Source organism: Sminthopsis crassicaudata, chromosome 2, assembly GCF_048593235.1.
Source record: "Sminthopsis crassicaudata isolate SCR6 chromosome 2, ASM4859323v1, whole genome shotgun sequence".
NCBI lineage: Eukaryota > Metazoa > Chordata > Mammalia > Dasyuromorphia > Dasyuridae > Sminthopsis > Sminthopsis crassicaudata.
This window is the reverse complement of record NC_133618.1, coordinates 460,041,470-460,060,036: the sequence shown is the minus strand read 5'-3', so window position 1 is coordinate 460,060,036 and position 18,567 is coordinate 460,041,470. Positions and strand designations below refer to the sequence as shown.

General features: G+C 33.3%; 1 protein-coding gene across 1 annotated transcript in view; it reads left to right on the top strand.

The window, feature by feature from the left end:
- BRINP1 (BMP/retinoic acid inducible neural specific 1) overlaps window positions 1–18,567 on the top strand; it is a 167,890-nt gene that overhangs the window by 87,090 nt on the left and 62,233 nt on the right. The window contains exon 3 of the mRNA XM_074292911.1: window positions 17,627–17,817. Coding sequence (XP_074149012.1) covers window positions 17,627–17,817 — 191 coding nt within the window. The remainder of the gene's footprint in view (window positions 1–17,626; window positions 17,818–18,567) is intronic.

Here is an 18,567-nt window from a genome sequence, read left to right as displayed (position 1 = left end):
CAGATTGAGCATGTGCATGAGTGTATCACACACAATAACTCTGAAACTTTTTATTCTTTTCATGGTTGCACCCTACCTTCGTTAGAAGCCTTCATGCTTCCTCTTTTTGTGAGAACCAGAACCTGTGACCCCAGGTATACAATAAAATAAGCTGTCACAGGAAGTGTGGTGAAGTGTGACAATTAATAGATCTGGAGTCGGATGACCTATATTTAAAGTCTAGTTCTGAAGCTTTCTCAGTATGTACCATAGGAATGTCATTTAGCCCCTCTAGATGTCAGTTTCTTCTTACATAAAGTAAAGGAGCTGCTTGAACTAGGTGAGCTCATAGAAAAACTAGTCCTTGCAAATTCCTGTAAGTTCACCCTTAGATAGCTCTGTGATTTCATACATGCAAGACTTGGTCTCAAAAGCAGTTTATTCATTCCTTCTCTTCTTGTGTGATTCTTCCTCATGTTCCCTCATGATTTTTTTACAAAGCACCCTATCTATGCTGAAGGCCTTCTTATAAGCCTTTTTTCTCCATGATTACTTATTTTTTGCTTTCAATAGATGATTGGTCTAACTTCTCTTGCAGTCATGTATTTCCATGTTGGCTTTTTATATCTCTTATTCCATAACTATCATGACAATATGGTTAGTTATTTTTACTCATGCTCAACCAATTAATCAATAAGCATTTAGTAAGTACTTTCTGTGCTCCAAGAACTCTTCAAGGTACGTGGGGATACAAAGACATATACAAAACAGTGTCTGCCTTCAAGGAGCTTTAATTCTTTTCATTTCTTTCCTGCCCTTTGGGTCATATACAATTTTGATTTTGGGGGGATCAAGATGTTCCATGATTCCCAGAAATATAACATTGTGTGTTGTGTGTGTGTGCACACACGGGTGTGTATGCATGTATGTGTACAGGTAACTTGAAATGGTTGAAAGTATAGCACAATTTTCCAAATTCAATACAAATTCATTTTTTCTTTTTATTCTGATGAGTTTCACTCATTGTTCCATTATATGTCCAAGATTTATGAATAAATGAATATGGTTTCTCTACTACAAACCATAATCTGGGAAATAGGCATTTCTTGTCCAATTATATTTTCCTTTGTACATCACTCAACCAACTTGTTTTAATTATTGAAATGAACTGATATTTAAGATTTCTTAAAGAGGAGAAGATACTAAAATAATGAAATAATAATCATTGATTACAATATTACAATGGTTTTTTCCTATGAAATCTGAGATAATGGTCTATGAACATACCAAGAATATTGAAAATGGAAATAGGCAAAAAGAGCAGAGTTTTCTTTTCTTTTTCTTCTTCATGTGGAGACAGCTATTTATTTCTCAACAAAAAATATTTAAAACATAAAAGATTTATAAACATATATTGGCAGTACTAAAATATGAATCAGTATCCAATGACACTCTCATAATACAAATGCTTAAAACATAAAATAATTTGTAGGACTGCTAAATAATCATTGACTTTCACCTAAGATCTGTACTGACTGAACAATACAGTCGCTCTCCATAACTGCTGGAAAGTCAGAATATGGCTTGAGGTTTCTTAATCCTTTCATCTATAACATCCTCATGTTAGTAATCATTTTTTTTACCTTAAGAAATTGTGGTGATCATCTCCTACTGAGAAACCAATACCTAGAGCTACAATAGCCTAATCTCTTGGAAACATGTGTTTGCCATCAAGGTTAGTAATAGTCATCTCTACATGGCTATTCGGCATCAGTGTTCAGGAAAAGAAACACAAGACAGACAGCTAGGATCTTGGTATACTGCCTCTGGCTTAAGTAGACAAGCACAGATTTCTACAGCTATGTTCAAGGATTGTGTTGGGGAAAGAGATACAAGAGATTCCTTCCTCCCCTCAACAAAAATTCTTAGGAAAAACTCAAAGATTCTCAAGACACTTAACAGGAAAAATTATATATGTTTTTTACAACAGACTTAATCTATAGAATTTCAAATGCCTGAAAGAAATATATTATACTTCTGTTTGATCCTCCTGTATTTCCTTATTTATTAATTTTTTTGCTAATTACATAAATAATTTTTGATAACAAAAATAAAGCCTTATATGTTTTGATTTAGGGAATTTTCATTTTTTATTAAAGCTTTATATTTACAAAATATATGCATATTCAGGGAATTTTCAATTCATTAATTAAGATCATTTGGATTCCTTGAATGTCCAAATATAAGGGTAACTTTATTCAACAATATTCTAATTGTTCATATAAATTGAGGCATAAAACTGGAATGTGCATGACTGAAAAATGATGCATGATGAAAAAATCTGGGAGATGCATCCTTATTAAAGAATTTTCTCCCTGTTATAGAGATATCTAGTATAAGGTCCAAAAGGATGAGAAGTTCCCTTTAGATGGTGAGGTCTTCTAGATACTTCTATTTGTGGGCAATATTTTATTGATTGAATCAAGCCTCAGAATATAATAATACTTCCTTGAGGATATCCATGGTCATTTAAAGCAAAATGTAATATTCAGGCCAAACAATGCTCTCTAGTTATAAATTCTTTATTTTTCAGAGTAATTAAGTCCTTAAATTTTGCAATTTGAATTTTTCGCCTCTTAAGGGCAGAAGTTAAAGATAATTTCCATAAGACCAGTAAATAAAAAGAGCATTGGATTGGTCAGGAGAACTGGGTTCAAGTTCTGGTTTTGTTTCTAACTTACTGTAAGAGTTATTGTATAAGGTTTGACTAGTTACTTCGCTGAGCTTCAATTTCTTCATTTGAAAAATAAATTTGCTGTATTAGGTGCTCCAGTTACGGAGCTATGATCCAATGAACCTCTGCCTTGCCTATGTAACAGGACTCTTAAAATGACTTAGATGTTACTTAATCTAACTTTCTTATTTTACAAAGGAGTAATTTAAGTTCTAGGAAAATCAAATGACAAATTCAAGGTCACACAGGTAACCCAGAATTCATGCCCAAGATTTATTATAGGATTTTAAGATTATAAATTTATACCTAAAAGGGAATTTAGTAGACATTGAGCCTGATACATTCATTTTACAGATGAGGAAAATGAAACATGGAGAAAATGAATGGCTTGGCTTAATACATAATTAATAAATACCCTGAGTCAGGATTTGAACCCAAGTTTTTCTTACCACATAGACTATTCACTAAGCCAAGATTCCTCTCAGTTATTCTAACTCTCCATTCACTATTATTTCACTATAATACTATGTATATTAAAATATTTCAAAACACAAAACATACTTTATAAACATAAATACTGTTATTCTTAACTAGGAAGTTGTTCTTAAAATTTTTATGCATTACTGAAATGATAATAGTCAGAACTAGCCTTTTGTTCTTTTTTTCTTCAACCCATAGATCTTTTCTTGGTCTGGTTTTCTTCAGTTACCCCCTAGTTATAGGTTGGTCTTTTGAAGATGAATAGCTTAATTGAGTCTGACACACTCTCTAGCTAATGTGCATCATTTTCAGTTCATCTGTGCCCTTGGATTCCCCTTTCCCTGTGCTGGCTAGGGGCGTCTGAACTAAAGGAAGGGGAAGGAAGGGAGAGCCAGAGAAATGTCTTCTTCTGGTTGAATGATTTCATAGCCATACTCTCTTGTTCCTTGGTGATTTCCTGTATGTATCCTTCTAGTAGGATGGGGAAGGGGGGAACATGCAGTTAACTGGGACCAGAGTGTCCAGATCCTCCCCATTGTTTTATGATGCAGAGAGGCTTTAAAAGAGAGGAAAAAATGTAAATTCTAAATGAGTTAGTGCAGCTGAAGGTATATCATTCCTAAAGTAAACAATCTCAAATATTCTCAAATTTTAGTATATCATTCTATCAGAAAATAGATTTTCTAAGTACCAGGGCACTCTGCCATGAAGAAAATGGAAAGCTGAAAAATCATATAATCACAGAGTACCAAAGCTGAGAAAGATCTTAGAACATAGGTAGAAGACTATACAGGTAGAAGAAGGGACTATAGAATATAAGAATATTAAAGTTATTAAAACGCTTAGAAACAAGGATTATGAAAGGGAATGTTAGAGCTGAAAGAGTTCTTAAAGCAAAATAATAGAACACAAAACAACAAATAATGTTAGATCTAGAAGAGATTTTTGGATTCAGAATATTAGAAATGAGAATAAGTTCAGAATATACATTATTCTAAGCATCTGACTCCAGAAGCCTTCAAGTTCAGCCAATATCTGTAGGAGGAATCTCATGTACAATTTTTTTCCTGACAAATTTTCATCTAGATCTTGCTGAAAGAGCAACTGGACTAAAATCTCTATAGTTCCTAAAGTATCCTTTTCTAAGGACCCCAATTCCTAGCAAATTCCTCTTTCTACTGAGGGAAATCTACCCCTTTCTGTAACATCCCATCATGTACATATATGTTCAAGTTTTCTCCAGTAGTTATTATAATTAATTTATGGTTTCTCTCACAGGTCAGCCATATATACATGCATACACAAAGAGATAATTAAATGAATAGATTGATATTTAGACAGATATATAAACTGAGAAGTGACCATAAAGTGCATTAATATTATACATATGTATAACTTAGCTTTCTTTATCTAGAATCCACAACAAATCGAGGAAAGAATTTAATAAGGTTTCTAAATAGTCATAATGCGATCTATAAAATCTAAAAACCAAAATTCATATAATTTTGAAGAGAAACCCTAAGTAAATTAGTCAGAGTAAAAGCTTACTTTGTGTTAGGTACTGTCCTAAATGCTGGGAATATAAAAATAAATAAATAAATAAATAAGACTGGTCCTGCTCAAGGATCTCCCAGTCTGATGAGAAGAGACAACAAGCAAACAAATAATGTTTGAGTATGCTGTATATAAAATAAATAATAAATAATTTAAAAAAGAAGCACTAGATTGAGAGAATAGAAAGGCGTCCAAAAAAAGGTGTAATTTCAGTTAGGACTTAAAAAGAGCTAGGAAAACCCATAGTTGGAGATGTAGAGAAGGATCATTCCCAGAATGGAGAACAGCCAGAGGAAATTCTCAGAGCTCAGAGATAAAGTATGTTATTTGTGAAATAGCCAGGAGGCCAGTGTCAGATCAAAGAATATGTGATAGAAGGTAACTTGTAAAAAAAAAACTGGGTAGGTAGAAGGGAGAGAGGTTATTAAGTTCTTTGAAGGCCACACAGAGATTTTTGTATTTAATTTTGGAGGCCACTGGAATTTATAAGGGAGAGTGACATGGTCAGACCTGCTATTAAGGAAAATTACTTTGGTGGATGAATGGAATTTAGATTAAAATGGAGAGACTTGAGGCAGGTAGCCCAATTGTCATTGTAATAATCCAGGCATGAAATAATAAGTGCCTTCAGATGATATCACTAAGTGAAGCAGGATAGAAGGACAAGAGAAGATGGACCAGGACCCAACCTTGGTTTCCACCATGGTTAAAAGGTGTGATCAAGATGAAGATCAAGCAAAGGAGAAGGAAAAGCAGAGAACCAATGGTATATTCAGGTAGAGCCTCAGTAGACTTCTGGGCATAGTTCTAAATTGCTTTCCAAAATGGTTGGGACCTAGTTAACAGGTCCACTAGCAGTTCATTAGTGTACGTACCTGTTTTCCCCTGTACCCTTTAAATTTCTCTTATTACCTTTTTTTTTAATCATAGTAGACAATTTGATATAAAGTGCTACTTTATAATTGTTTTAATTTATATTTCTCTAATTATTAAGGATTTGGAGCATTTTTATATGGCTATTGATAGTTGTGATTTCTTTTTCTGAAAATTGTCTATATCCTTTGGCCACTTATCATTTGGGGATGTCTCTTGTTCTTATACATTTGACTCAATTTCCTATATAATTTAGAGAGGAGATATTTATCAAAGAAATTTCCTGCAACAATATTTTCTTGGTTTGCTGATATTCTTCTAATTTTAGCTGAATTTGTTTGGCTTGTGTAATTAAAACTTATGTTATTAAAATTATTCATTTTGTCATCCATGAACTTCTCCATCTCTTGTTTGGTCATGAATACTTCTATCCATAGGTACAACAGATTCTTGCTTTCTCCACTAATGTGCTTATGTGATATCATTCTTTATTTTTAAATTATGTACTCATTTTGAGCTTCTCATGTATTATGTAAAATTGTAGTCTCTGTTTGATTTATGCAAGATTACTTTCCACTTTTCCCAAGTTATGTCAAATAATAGTAAGTTCTTGACCCAGTATAGGAATCTGAGTTTATCAAACAATAGATTACTGTGTTCATTTGCTTGTGTATGTTGTGTATCTAATCTGTTCCATTGATCAACCTTTAATTTTAAGTAAACATGAAAGTATTTTGATAATTGCATCTTTGTGTATATATTGAAATCCAGTACTGCTACAACTCACATTTTCTTCACTGATTTTGACAGATTTTGTTATTTTTTCTTAATTCAATAAAATAATTCTTTGGTAGTTTGGCATTATAGTAAGGTAAATATAGTTTAGGTAGCCTTGCCATTTTGATAACATTGGCGCAACATACCCATGAACAATTAATAGTTCTCTAATTATTTATATCTACAGTTGTATCTAGTATTTTATAATCATACCTATATAGTTTTAGGTTTGTCTTGACAAATGGACTTCCTACTATTCAGTACTGTCTGCAGTTATTTTAAGTTGAATTTCTCTTTCTATCCCTTCTTTCTTAGTTTTATTGGTAATGAAATACTGATGATTTGTGTAGCATTATTTTATATACTGCAACTCTGCTAATGTTATTGTTTTGATCAGAGTTTTAGTTCAAATGCTAGAATTCTCAAAGTAAACCATCAAAACATTTGCAAAAAAAAAAAAAAAGTGTTGTTTTTTTTTCCTCATTGACTATTCCTATACCTATTTTTTTTCTTGTATAATTGCTATAACTAGGATTGTCAGTATATTAAAAATAAGAATAATAATGTCCAAATTTCTTCATCTCTGTTCTTTTGGTAAGGGATTCTAGTTGATTCCCTTCTATAGATTATATGTGGTCTTAGTTTTAGGTAGCTGTAATTCATCATTAAAAAGAAAAAAACGAGTGTTGTATTTTGTCAAAAAGCTTTCTTTGAACTTGTTGAAATAATCATATAATTTTTGTTCTTTTTGTTATTGATATGTTCAATTATATTTATGGTTTTCCTAATCTTGAATCAATCCTGAATTTTTTATATAAATCTACCATAGTCAAGATATATGATCTTTATGATATATTGTTATAATCTCCTGAATAGTATTTTATTTAGTTATTTTATTTGCAACAAGTTATTTGTACTAAAATTAATTATGAAAATTTGTCTAAAGTTTTCTTTCTCTCTTAGCTCCCTTTGCTTTAGATATCAAGACCATATTTGTTATAGGAGGGATTTAGAAGTACTGCTCCTTTATTTATTTTTAAAATAGTTTATGTTGTATTGTGTTAATTGTTTTTTTCAATATTTAGTAAAATTGCTTGTAAATTCATCTGTTCCTAAGTCGTCTTTGTGTGATGGGATAGGATAAGAGTGGGGGAGAGGGGGAGTTCATTTATGGTTTGGACAATTTCTTTTTTCTAAGACTTATTTAAGCCTGTTAATCTCCTTATCTTCTAACCTGTGAAGTTTATGTTTTTTTTTTTTTGTTTGCATGTGTGTGTTTGATTTTTTTTAAATAAATATACATAAATTTAATTTAGATCATCAGCTTTGTTGGCACATAGTTGAGCTAAATGACTTACTAATAATTGAATTTACTTCATATTCATTGGCTGTGATTTTATTCATTTTATTTTTGATTTTGGTAATTTCTTCTTTCTCTTTCCAAAAATCAAATTAGCTAATTATCTATTTTGTTTTTTTTTAAGCCAGCTCCTTCCTTTTTTATTGTTTGTTGTTTAGTGTTTCAGTCATGTTCAACTCTTTGTGACCCCTTTGGGGTATTTTCTTGGCAGAGATACTAGAATAGTTTGCCATTTTTTCCAGCTCATTTTACAGATGTGGAAACTGAAGCAAACAAGGTTAAATGATTTGCCTAGGATTACACTGCTAATAAGTGTCTGATGCTAAATTTGAACTCAGCAAAATATGTTTTCCTAACTCTAGGTCCAGGAATCTTGATCATTGAATCCCCTGGCTGCCAGTTTATTTATTAGTTCATTGTTTATTTTTTTTCCTTTCAGTTTTATTAATCTTGCCTTTGATCTCCAAAATAATTTTTTTTTAATGTTTAATTGGAGATGGGTGGAGATTAACTTGTTTTTCTAGCTTTTTTTTTTCCCCAGCTTCATCTAATTTTTTTTTTTACTTTTTCTCTTTTATTGATAGAACTGGTTAAAGTTATGAATTTTTGCTGAAGTGTTGTTTTGACTTAATCTCAAAAATTTGGTTCATTGTCTCATCATTATTTATAATGAATTTATTCAATAAATTAATTAAATTAATTCATTAAATTAAATTTCTATGATTTGTTCTTTGACCTACCCATTCTTTAGTATTAAATTATTTAGTTTCCTATTAATTTTTAATTTATACTTCAAATGTCTTTTATTAAATGTAATATTTATTGTATTATTGTCAGAAAAAGATACATTTAATATTTTGTTTTTTCTGTATTGGTTTATGAGGCCCTTGTGCCCTAATACATGGCCAACTTGTTGAGTGTGCCATGTATAAATAAGAAAAAAGTTATAATTCTTCCTATTCCCATTTAGTATCCTTCTCAAAATCTTTTAATTTTCCTTGAAATCCAACTTTTCTAAAATCCTGTTCATTTTCTTATTTCTTGATTGTTGTGTGATTACATTTGCCTGAGTCTGAGAGAAATAATTTGAGATCTTTGATTAGTATAGTTTTACTATCTATTTTCTCCTATAAATCATTTCAGCTTTTCTTTAAGAATTTTGATAACATTCCATTCTATGTATAGTATTAGTGGGAAGAGGGGAAAGAAAGGAAAGGCACGACAAGATAAGACAACAAAGGACTGTGTAGCTCAATTATCCAGTTCCAATTGAGTCCTTAGTAAGGTAGCTTCTACTACTACTCAGAAAAATTGTTTGCCCTTTGTTTTTGAAGAGCATCCTGACATCAGGGAGATGCCATGACATGCAAGTCAAATGAAGTGTTTCTCATTCCAATTTCTCCAATTGCTCATTCTATTGTACAAACTCTTCCTGTAAATACTGTAAATCCATTCAGGTGAGATAATTTTCCTTTTTTATCCCCTCCTTTCCCTCTCTCCAAGTGTATCTCTCTTTTTTACCTTCCATTCTTCTTTTAAGATTATTCCAATGTAATATTATCACCCCTTCCCATAGGATTATTGTCAGTTTTGCTAAACAGGTTATGTTAAATAAATCTCTTTTCCTTCCAGAATATGGTTGGTCTTATAATGAAATGCTTAATATTTTCTTTTAAATTTTTGCAAATTTATTTTGTTTTGTTATTTTTTGATGTCTTATGGAGTTGTTACCTTCTCAATTGGCCAGTTCTAAATGTTTAAGGAATTATTTTCTTCAATAATGTTTCTTACTCTTTTACTACTTGGTCAATTCTAATGTTTAAGTCTTTAATTTTTTTCAGTAATGTTTTGTATCTTTTTAACACAGCTGTTAATTTTTTGTTTATTATTTTATTGCCTAGGTCTCATTTATTTTCCCATTTTTCCTCTATACCATTTTTGGCCTTTAAATTTTTTTTTTCTTTAAGTTTTCTAAGAATTCCTGTTGGTCTTATGGCTAATCTTCATTTTTCATTGAGGCTTTGATTGTAGATATTTTTCAAGTCATTGTCTTTTTTTCCTTCTGTGGCTTGAGGTCTCTTGTCACCATAGCAGGGCTTTGTGGTAGAATGGTTCTTTATTTGTTTACTTGTTTTTGTTTGTTTTGTTTGTGCTCTCTAACAGACAATGTTTTTTTTTAATTTGACCTTTAAGTTAGTGTTGGGCTTTGCTCATTTTGGGGATTGGGGAGGAGGTGGCTGAGTTTGGGGGGTGGATTATGCCCTGTTTTTTTTTTACTTCTCAGAGTCTGTGGCCTAGAGTTTTTTAGTGCTTCCAAATTATTATGATCTGGGCTGACATTTGGTCACTTTTCTCTTGGTCTGAACTCTAAATGTTCCTAACCCAGATTGGGTCTGTCGGATTGTGTGTGACTGATTTTAGTAGACTGCTGCTGGACTCCATCACTGTTTCCTGCTGGGAAATTCTGCAGGTTTAGAGTGACTTAAATGCTTGAATCCCCTTTGGTCTTGCTTTCCAATCCTGGTTACTTCACTCAAGACTTATGTACATGCTAAAAGTTAGAAATGATTCCTACCTCTGTCTTTGGGCTTAGAACCACTACTGTGATGAAGCTGTCACCTGACACCCATTCTTGTTCCCAGGAATGGTTCAGAGGTCCCTTAGAATCTCTTTTGGTTTTTAGTCTCATCTCCCTTATAATCTTTGGTACTAGAATGTTTGTCATTGCTACTATTGCTGTATCCACAGCGGCTGCATGTACCCCTGACCAGACTCTACCTTTTATTTCCTCATCTGCAAAATGGGGATGATAAATGTATGTTTCATCAGGCTACTATGAAAAAAACGTCCCATATATGGTAAAATCCAGAAAACAGAAAAGGTGTTCTTGTCTTAAAGAAGATCGAAAATTTGGACCTAAAAGGTATCCTACATATCACTCTGAATGAGACTCAGAGACCATTTAGTCCCACCCTCTCACATGAAAAATAAAGAAACTGTTGTCTCAGGAGGCAAAATGATTTCTCCATAGTCACACTGGTCACAATACAGAGCCTTAAAACTAAAACTTCTGACTTCATATTCAATGCCTTTCCAACTGTACCATTCTGATCACGATGCTCCTTTTCTGTTTGATAAGAGGTAACTGATGGGTATCTCATACATTTCTATTTCAACTTTTTTAAAAATTTCTAGCACTTAGTAGTAGAATGGGGCTGGGAGGGGGCTAGAAATTCTTCTTCCTTTTCCTCAAGAGTAGAAAATTGCAATTTTCCCAGATCAGCATAGACTGTTCCTCATCTATTTCTGTAAGTCGCCATTTTCTGTTCCTGGGACAGGGAGAGAAAAAAATTCTAACCAGCCCCTGTTATATATTTTGATGTAGTTGTTGTTGAGTCATTTCAGTCATGTCTAAATTTCTGTAACCTCATCTCTGGGTTTTCCTGGCAAACATTATGAATTACTTTCCCATTTTCCTTTCCAGCTCATTTTACAGATAAGGAAACTAAGGCAAACAGGGGCGAATAGTTTGCCCAAAGTCACACACCTAGTATCTGAAGCCAGGTTTGAATTCAGGTCTTCTTGACTCCAGGATTGGTGCTCAATATATCATACCTACCTATCCTGTATCCTGGAATAGAAAGCATGTGAGGGAAATGAAAAAAGGGAAAACAGAATAGAAATGCATCATGTCCTAGTTTACTCTTTTAGACCACAATAGGTACACTTCCTCTGGCACAAATTTATCTTCTTTCATCTCAGTCAACTAGTTCCCTAATGACCAGAGTAGTTCCTTATGTTTCCTCTGGAAGGAGAAGGGCACACACTCACTTCCATGTTAGCTGCTTTTCTAACTAAGCTCCTTACTCTGTATTCTCAAATTGACCAGGGAATTAAAATTGATCTGGCATTCTGATCGCCTTATATAGCAGTGATAGATAAAACCTTAACCTCTTTGAACTTCACTTCCTCATCTATAATATGGATATTGTGGTACATTCACTATCTCGGTTTGTGAGACTCAGATGATATAACATACTCATGTGAAGTACTTCACAAACTATAGAGGGCTCTATAAATGCCAGTTGTGGTTAGTAAATGGGGGTTGTGCTTAGAAAGATAGGGAAATAAGATTGCTTCATAATATTTGAGGTCAGAAATGAAGTGTGGATATGAAGATTGATTTTCTTTTGTGGTTCCTGAATTGGCTTTAGGTTCTATTCTTTCTGAGGATTCTAGAAAAGTCTCAGCAATGAGTAAGCATGTAGCCCCCCGAGGGAATATAGCATGCTCAAGTTCTGGTCTGTTTGCTCTTGAAGGATCAATCCCCTGCTTTTAAGGCATTTTCAATCTAGTTGTAATCAGAAGGAGTGACTGATCCCCAGTTTCCTATCTTTCTACCCCAACCCAATTTCAACAGTCATGTTTCATAGGATCTAATGCTAGAGTGGAAACTAGGGGCCATATTATTGGCTAGTCTCATTTAACATGAAAAAGTTGAAGAACTAGGGCCCAGAGAAGTTAAAGGTTTCCACCAAGATCACAGAGCTAGTTAATAATACCTCAGTTCACTGATTCCAGATCCAGGATCAATATCCAATACCAAACAACTTCCCTAATTCTTATATTGATTGTGTTAGTAAGTAAAAGAAACTCTGAGAAGTTATTACTAATGAATTTTATAATTTTCACTTAGGGCAAAGTTGAACAGGGAAATAATTCATATTTAGACAACAATTTTCTAAGTATAAAAATGTTTTCTTCAGAACAGTTCTGTGAAGTAGATAGTAATATAATTACTGTCATTTCCATTTATAGATAAGGAAGTTAGTCTTGCTTCTAAGATCACCTAAATCCAGAAATCAAGCTCACGTCTTCTGCCTCCACTGTCTTCAAGCTTAAGTTGCCCTCTCTAGACTTTTTGTAATATTTCTTTCCAATTTAGTACTGCCATCAACCATTACTATCAAAATAATTCTTTTCCTGCTCCTCTTCCTCCTCCTCCACTACCACCACTATCTCTTCTTTCTCTTCCTCTTTTTCCTTTTTCTTCTCCTCCTCCTTTTCTTTTTCCTCCTTCTTCCTCCTTCTTTAAAAAAGAAATTTCATATTAGTTGTCTAAATAGTACTGCTGAAATAATGAATTGAGTACAATTGTCTTAATGTAAACCTAAGCCATCCCTAAAAATCCTCTCTCCTCTGAAGGAAACTTCCATGTCTAAACTATTTCAGAGGCAGTTTTAAAAAAACGGTGTTTCCACATTTTATGGGAATTTGCATGAGTTTGTTCTCAGATTTCTAGAGCAAAAAGTGAAAGAAAAGAAATGGTATGGACTAAAGTTTTATCCTGCTAAATTCAGTAACTGTGATGATTCTTTCTGATAATCAATCAAATATTTATTGAATATGATCCATTGTATAGAATTATGGAGTATGTGTATTTTTCAGTTAGAATGGGTCTTAAAACAAAGAATATTAGGATATAAAAGGTTAGAATAGGAAGGAATCTTGAACTATAGCATATTAGAACTCAGAATGTTAGACTATAGAATGTTTACATCTCAAAGATAGAACAGAAAATTTAGGAATGTACCTTATAATATAGAATGGTAAACAAAGAAAGAAAGTGATGAATACTGAGTGAAAGACTTGGCCCCTCCTTTTCCCCCAGTCAAAAGGAACCTTCCTGTAAGGAGGAAGTAATTGTCAATTATTTTTCTAGCCTGGAGCTTAGGACTTTCCCTTGATTGGTGGCCCAGCCTTCTTTGCCTTCTGTGGGAGGACATTGAAAGTCAGGCAATAGCTAGTGGAAAAGTCTGTGGTTGTTTTCTAGGAATTAATTATTCTTGCTTTGGGGAGGCTGCACAGATGGCAAGCCTTGCTTCTGTTGGCTGGTGAACTTTAGGAAGTGCTTGTTGAAGCAACTATTGTCAAAGCTGTCAACCGTTTCCTTGCTCTTGAGTTACTCATCAATGGTGTTCTCCTGTCAGATGAGGGGCATCAATACAGACAGCCCGCTCACCTTCTAATACTATTTTGTCTTTCTATAGCATCATATAATAATGAAGCATTTTTGTTGATGTTCAGAACTGCCAAGTGAGGGAGATAGAGCAAAGATTGGATTTCCACTTTATAAATCATGAAACTGAGAACCTGAAAGGGGAAATTACTTATTCCATTTCATACTTTTAGTATTTAGAAACTAATACTCAAATACAGGAATCTTTTTTAGGTTCTCCTTTTTGCCCGTTACTGGTGATGATCAAATGACATCAGAATTGTGAATGACTTTTAAATGTAAAGTGTTATACAAGTACAAGTTATCATTAGGAATATTTTTATTAATAATAACAAAAACAACAAATACCATTCAAGACAGTGAATATGTGGCAAACATGTACAAATAATGAAATCCTATAAGATTTAGATAGTAAAATTATTTATATCCGGGGTCTAGTGAAGATTTCACCTAGGAGGAAAGATTTTACCTGAACTTTGAATGGTGGATTTGATTTAAATAGGGTGAGGAAAGATTTAGATGAAGATCACACATTCTCAGGCTTAGAGGCAACTTTTATTTTCAACTATATTCAGGGATAGTTTTCCTCCAACTAGGCAAGGCTCCTTTGTAGCAATACAAAGACAAGAATCTTATTTCTCACATTTCCTCTCACCTTTCCTCTCCTTTCCTCTATTTCTCTTAGCTGTCTTGGAGTAAAGGAAAAGAAGAAGTGAGAAAGAGATAGAGAGACAAAGACAGAAAAAGACAGAGAAACAGAGATAAAATGAGACTGCAGCCCAGAAATATAAGAGAAAGAGAGAGAAAGAGAGACAGAGGAAGAGACATGCACATACTGGAGATGGACCTTGCCACTTATTATTTTTCAAATTTTATTTGCTGGAATTTCTAGTTTATCTTCTTTACTCAGGAAGCCCTGGGAATGGATCTAAGGCAAATTGGGACATTGGCCTGTTTCTTGAAGATCAGAGGGTATGCATGGGAAAAGGGGAGAAAGTCATTAAAAAAAAACAACAACTTGAAAATGCTAAATTTCCTTTTAATGTGAGGTTGCATATTCTTCGATTTCTGTGCCTCATTGGGCACAGATGTTTTCTGATTGTTGGCATTCATGAGGGATTAATGTTGGGAGAAATATTGGCATTTAAGGATCTGATTTCAATGTGTTTTCCATCCATTTCTCCCACTACTGTTCCTCACACTAAATCAGACAAACTTGCATGACTTGCCATTCCATAAATGCACTCCTTGCTTTCTCATTTATGTGCCTCTGTTCATGTCATTTCCTATGCCTTGAATGTCCACCATCCTTATCTGTTGAAATCCTAATTTTTTTTAAAGATTCATCTCCACTGCCACCACATTTATAAAACCTTCTTTTACCTCCACAATTTTTATATGGTATCCTTTTCCCCTCTCATGAATTCTAAGCAATTTCTTTTTTATTTTTATATTCAGCTTTGTAGGATATTTATATTTGTGCTTCCTTTCTCTTCTTCATCCCCCACTATAAATATGTAGTAAAATCCTTGTGGGACTGTGACTTATTCAAAGAATCACAGAATAATTTGAAATAATTTTAAAAATTGTTTAGTCTGTACTTGCATTTTATAAAGCATCATTCCTAAGCAAAAAAGAAGGGAAATGATTTATCCAAGCTCACAATTTGGTTACAGGCAGAATGAAACTTTGAACTATATTTTCTTGGGTTCAACTTGCATATTCTTCTTGCTACATATTGTGATTTCCTCTTTTAATCACCCACATTGCCAAATAAAAGGTCCAGAGTATTCAAGACACTCAATAAGTGTTGAATGATTGAATCATTACTTAGAACAAAAGAATAAAAGGCAAGGGTCAGAAGCATCAAACTGTGCCTATATGATTGTAGATCTGGGATCTATGGTTTGAGTCCAAGGCTCAAAGCCTTATCTCTTATAATTCTAGAATTCTGGAATAAATCATTCCAATTTTCATTCTCTAATCAAAATTTTATTTTTATTTCCCTATTTCAATCACAGCTTTTGTATCGAGAGACTCTGAGATCTCTGAATCCAAATGAAAATAGTATTTTAGATTATTAAAGGCTATAGAATCATTGATAATTTCTACTCCATCTTATTCATTTTACTCAGGAGGTAATTGAAGCTTAAAATTAAGTGACCTACCAAAGGATACATGTCATACCTTCCTCAAGGAACAGACCTTTATCTTTCTGGAAGTGTGAATTGAACTTGGAGATAGAAAGTTTCATAGAATGGCATATAAAATAGAATCACTGTAGGAATGTGTATGTGTGTGTGTGTGTGTGTGTGTATACACATGTGTGTTACAATACAAGTATATGGAGATAATAATAGCAGCAACGTTTTAATACATAAGAATTTGCAAAGCATAGTCCATTGGTATAATTTTAGAATGTGTGATTAAAGAGATCTCTAATGAGTATCTAGGATCACTAGTTTAAGAGCTAAAGGGAGACCAAGAGGTCATTTAGTTTGATCCAACGTCTTCATTTTATAAATGAAAAATCTAAATCCTAGAGAGATAATGGGATTTGCCTAACATCAATCCAGTAGTCAGCATTTGAACCTCGGTTTTCATACTTAGAAGATCCTTTTAACTTAGTCTTAAATTCTGTTACCCCAGGAAGGAAATGATCATCACAAAGAGCCAACATTGCTTTATTTAGTACAAGACATAACAGACTAATCACATTTCTTCTTTTTATAGGATTAATATGCTAGCAGAGAATTTTTTGTAGTTACAGTTTGTGTAGGTTTAAACTAACTTGGTAACAAAGTCACTGATGCTATATTGGTAGATATTGTAGAGGATATGTTAGATAGATTTGGATTCAGTATCAACTTGGAAATTTTTCTCTAGTGTAATACTCCAGAGTATTTGTCCTTGTGAGCCTTAACATTTTTTATTAAAAACCTGGACAAAAAGAGCAACGTGTTTATAAAATACTTAGATGAAAAAAAAAAAAAAAACTAAGAGAAAGCTTACACTTGGAGTGCATAATCAGTATTCAAAAAGATCTTGACACATTAGAAATTTGGGCTGAATTTAATAAGATACTATTTAATAGAGACTGATATAAGGTTTCAAAGTTGAATTTGAAAAGCCAATTTCACCTGAAAAAGATCTGGAAGTTTTTATTGTCTGCAGATTCAACATAAGCCAACATTTTTGATTCATCAGTGCTATGATAAAGTAGGAAAAAAGCCAACCAAAACTTAGGCTACATTGAATAAGAGATAGTGCCCAGTAGTAGAGAAATATTAGCTCTAGTATAGTAGTCCCTAGGCATACTATCATTATCCTATTGTATTCAGTTCTGAGTACCCCATTTCAAAAAGGATAGTAATAAGCTAGAAATCATCCGATTGAAGATGAAGGGATAGGGAAGCAGCTGAAGATAATTTCAGATGAAGAATTTAAACAAGTAATTGGGGATGTCTAAACCATAGAAAATACTGATATGGAAACAAAAGCTATTTTCGAGATTTTAAAAAGAAATTAGGTTTTCTTTGTTTAATCTTAGAAGATGGAATAAAGAGCAATGGGAGGAAGAGATTGAGAGCAAATGTATTCTTGATGGAATGATCAACTTCCTAACATTTAGAACTATTCAAAGGTGAAATTCATTTGTGAAAGAGCTGGTAATTTTCCTCTTACCAGACATCTTCTAGTTAAGTCTTAATATCTGCTTCTGGGAATACAATAAAAGGGATTTTTCTTCATCTATTAATTGTACTACAATGCTTCTGAAGTCCCTCTCAACTTTAAATTCTGCTTCTATAACCCATCTGCTATTTATCTGTCCTTGTTACCCAATATACAGGGAGTTTGCCCGTTGGAAGGTGAGGAATACAGCCATTGAGCGGCGAGATCTGCTCCGTAATCCAGTGCCCCTTATGCCTGAGTTTCAGAGAAGCATCCGACTCCTGGGCAGGAGACCCACAACTCAGCAATTCATTGATACCATCATCAAAAAGTACGGCACCCACATCCTCATCTCTGCCACTTTGGGAGGTAGGTTGGTGGTTGACTGGGTTCAGTTCTGGCTTTAAGCTAAGTCGAGGAGAGTAGGAGATGGATGAGATATTTTGGGTCCTCTTGGAAGAGAAAGTTGATAATGTCTGTCCTGGTGGTGAACAATCCAAAATGTTAAATAATTAAATGAACTTATCTGAAAATGAAGACTCATAGACCATGAATTAATTCTTTTGTCTGAGGATATAGGTTTGATAGAACTTAGAATACAAACCTTAGAACATGTTATTTTAGTTAGAGTAAACCTGGAAATATAGAAAGTTAGAAGATGGGCCTTTAAATTGTTGGCATTGAAAAGTGATTTAAAGATTATCAACCTCCACTTTGAAAATTTATAAATAAGAAAATAGAGACTTGGAGAATGAAAGTAATTTACCCCACATCACATGGTGAAGTCATAGTATAATATGCTAAACCTGAGGAGTTCCTTTCATAAAATCAGCTACCATTTATTTTACCAAAGGATTAAAATTGGGGTAGGGATTGGGGATGAAGGAGTTTGGGAACAAGATTGTTTGCTCTCTTCTCACAATTCTGGCCCACAACTATTGACTATTTGTGGGAAGGAGGGAAATGAGTATGAAAAGAGACTTAAAGGTGATAAGATTTGTATAGTAGGTTGAGATTATATCATGAAGATTTTTGAATGCCAGGATAAAGACTTCAGAATTTATTGAATCACCTCTGGAACATGCTTTAAGATTTGCAGAATGTTTTGCATCCATTATC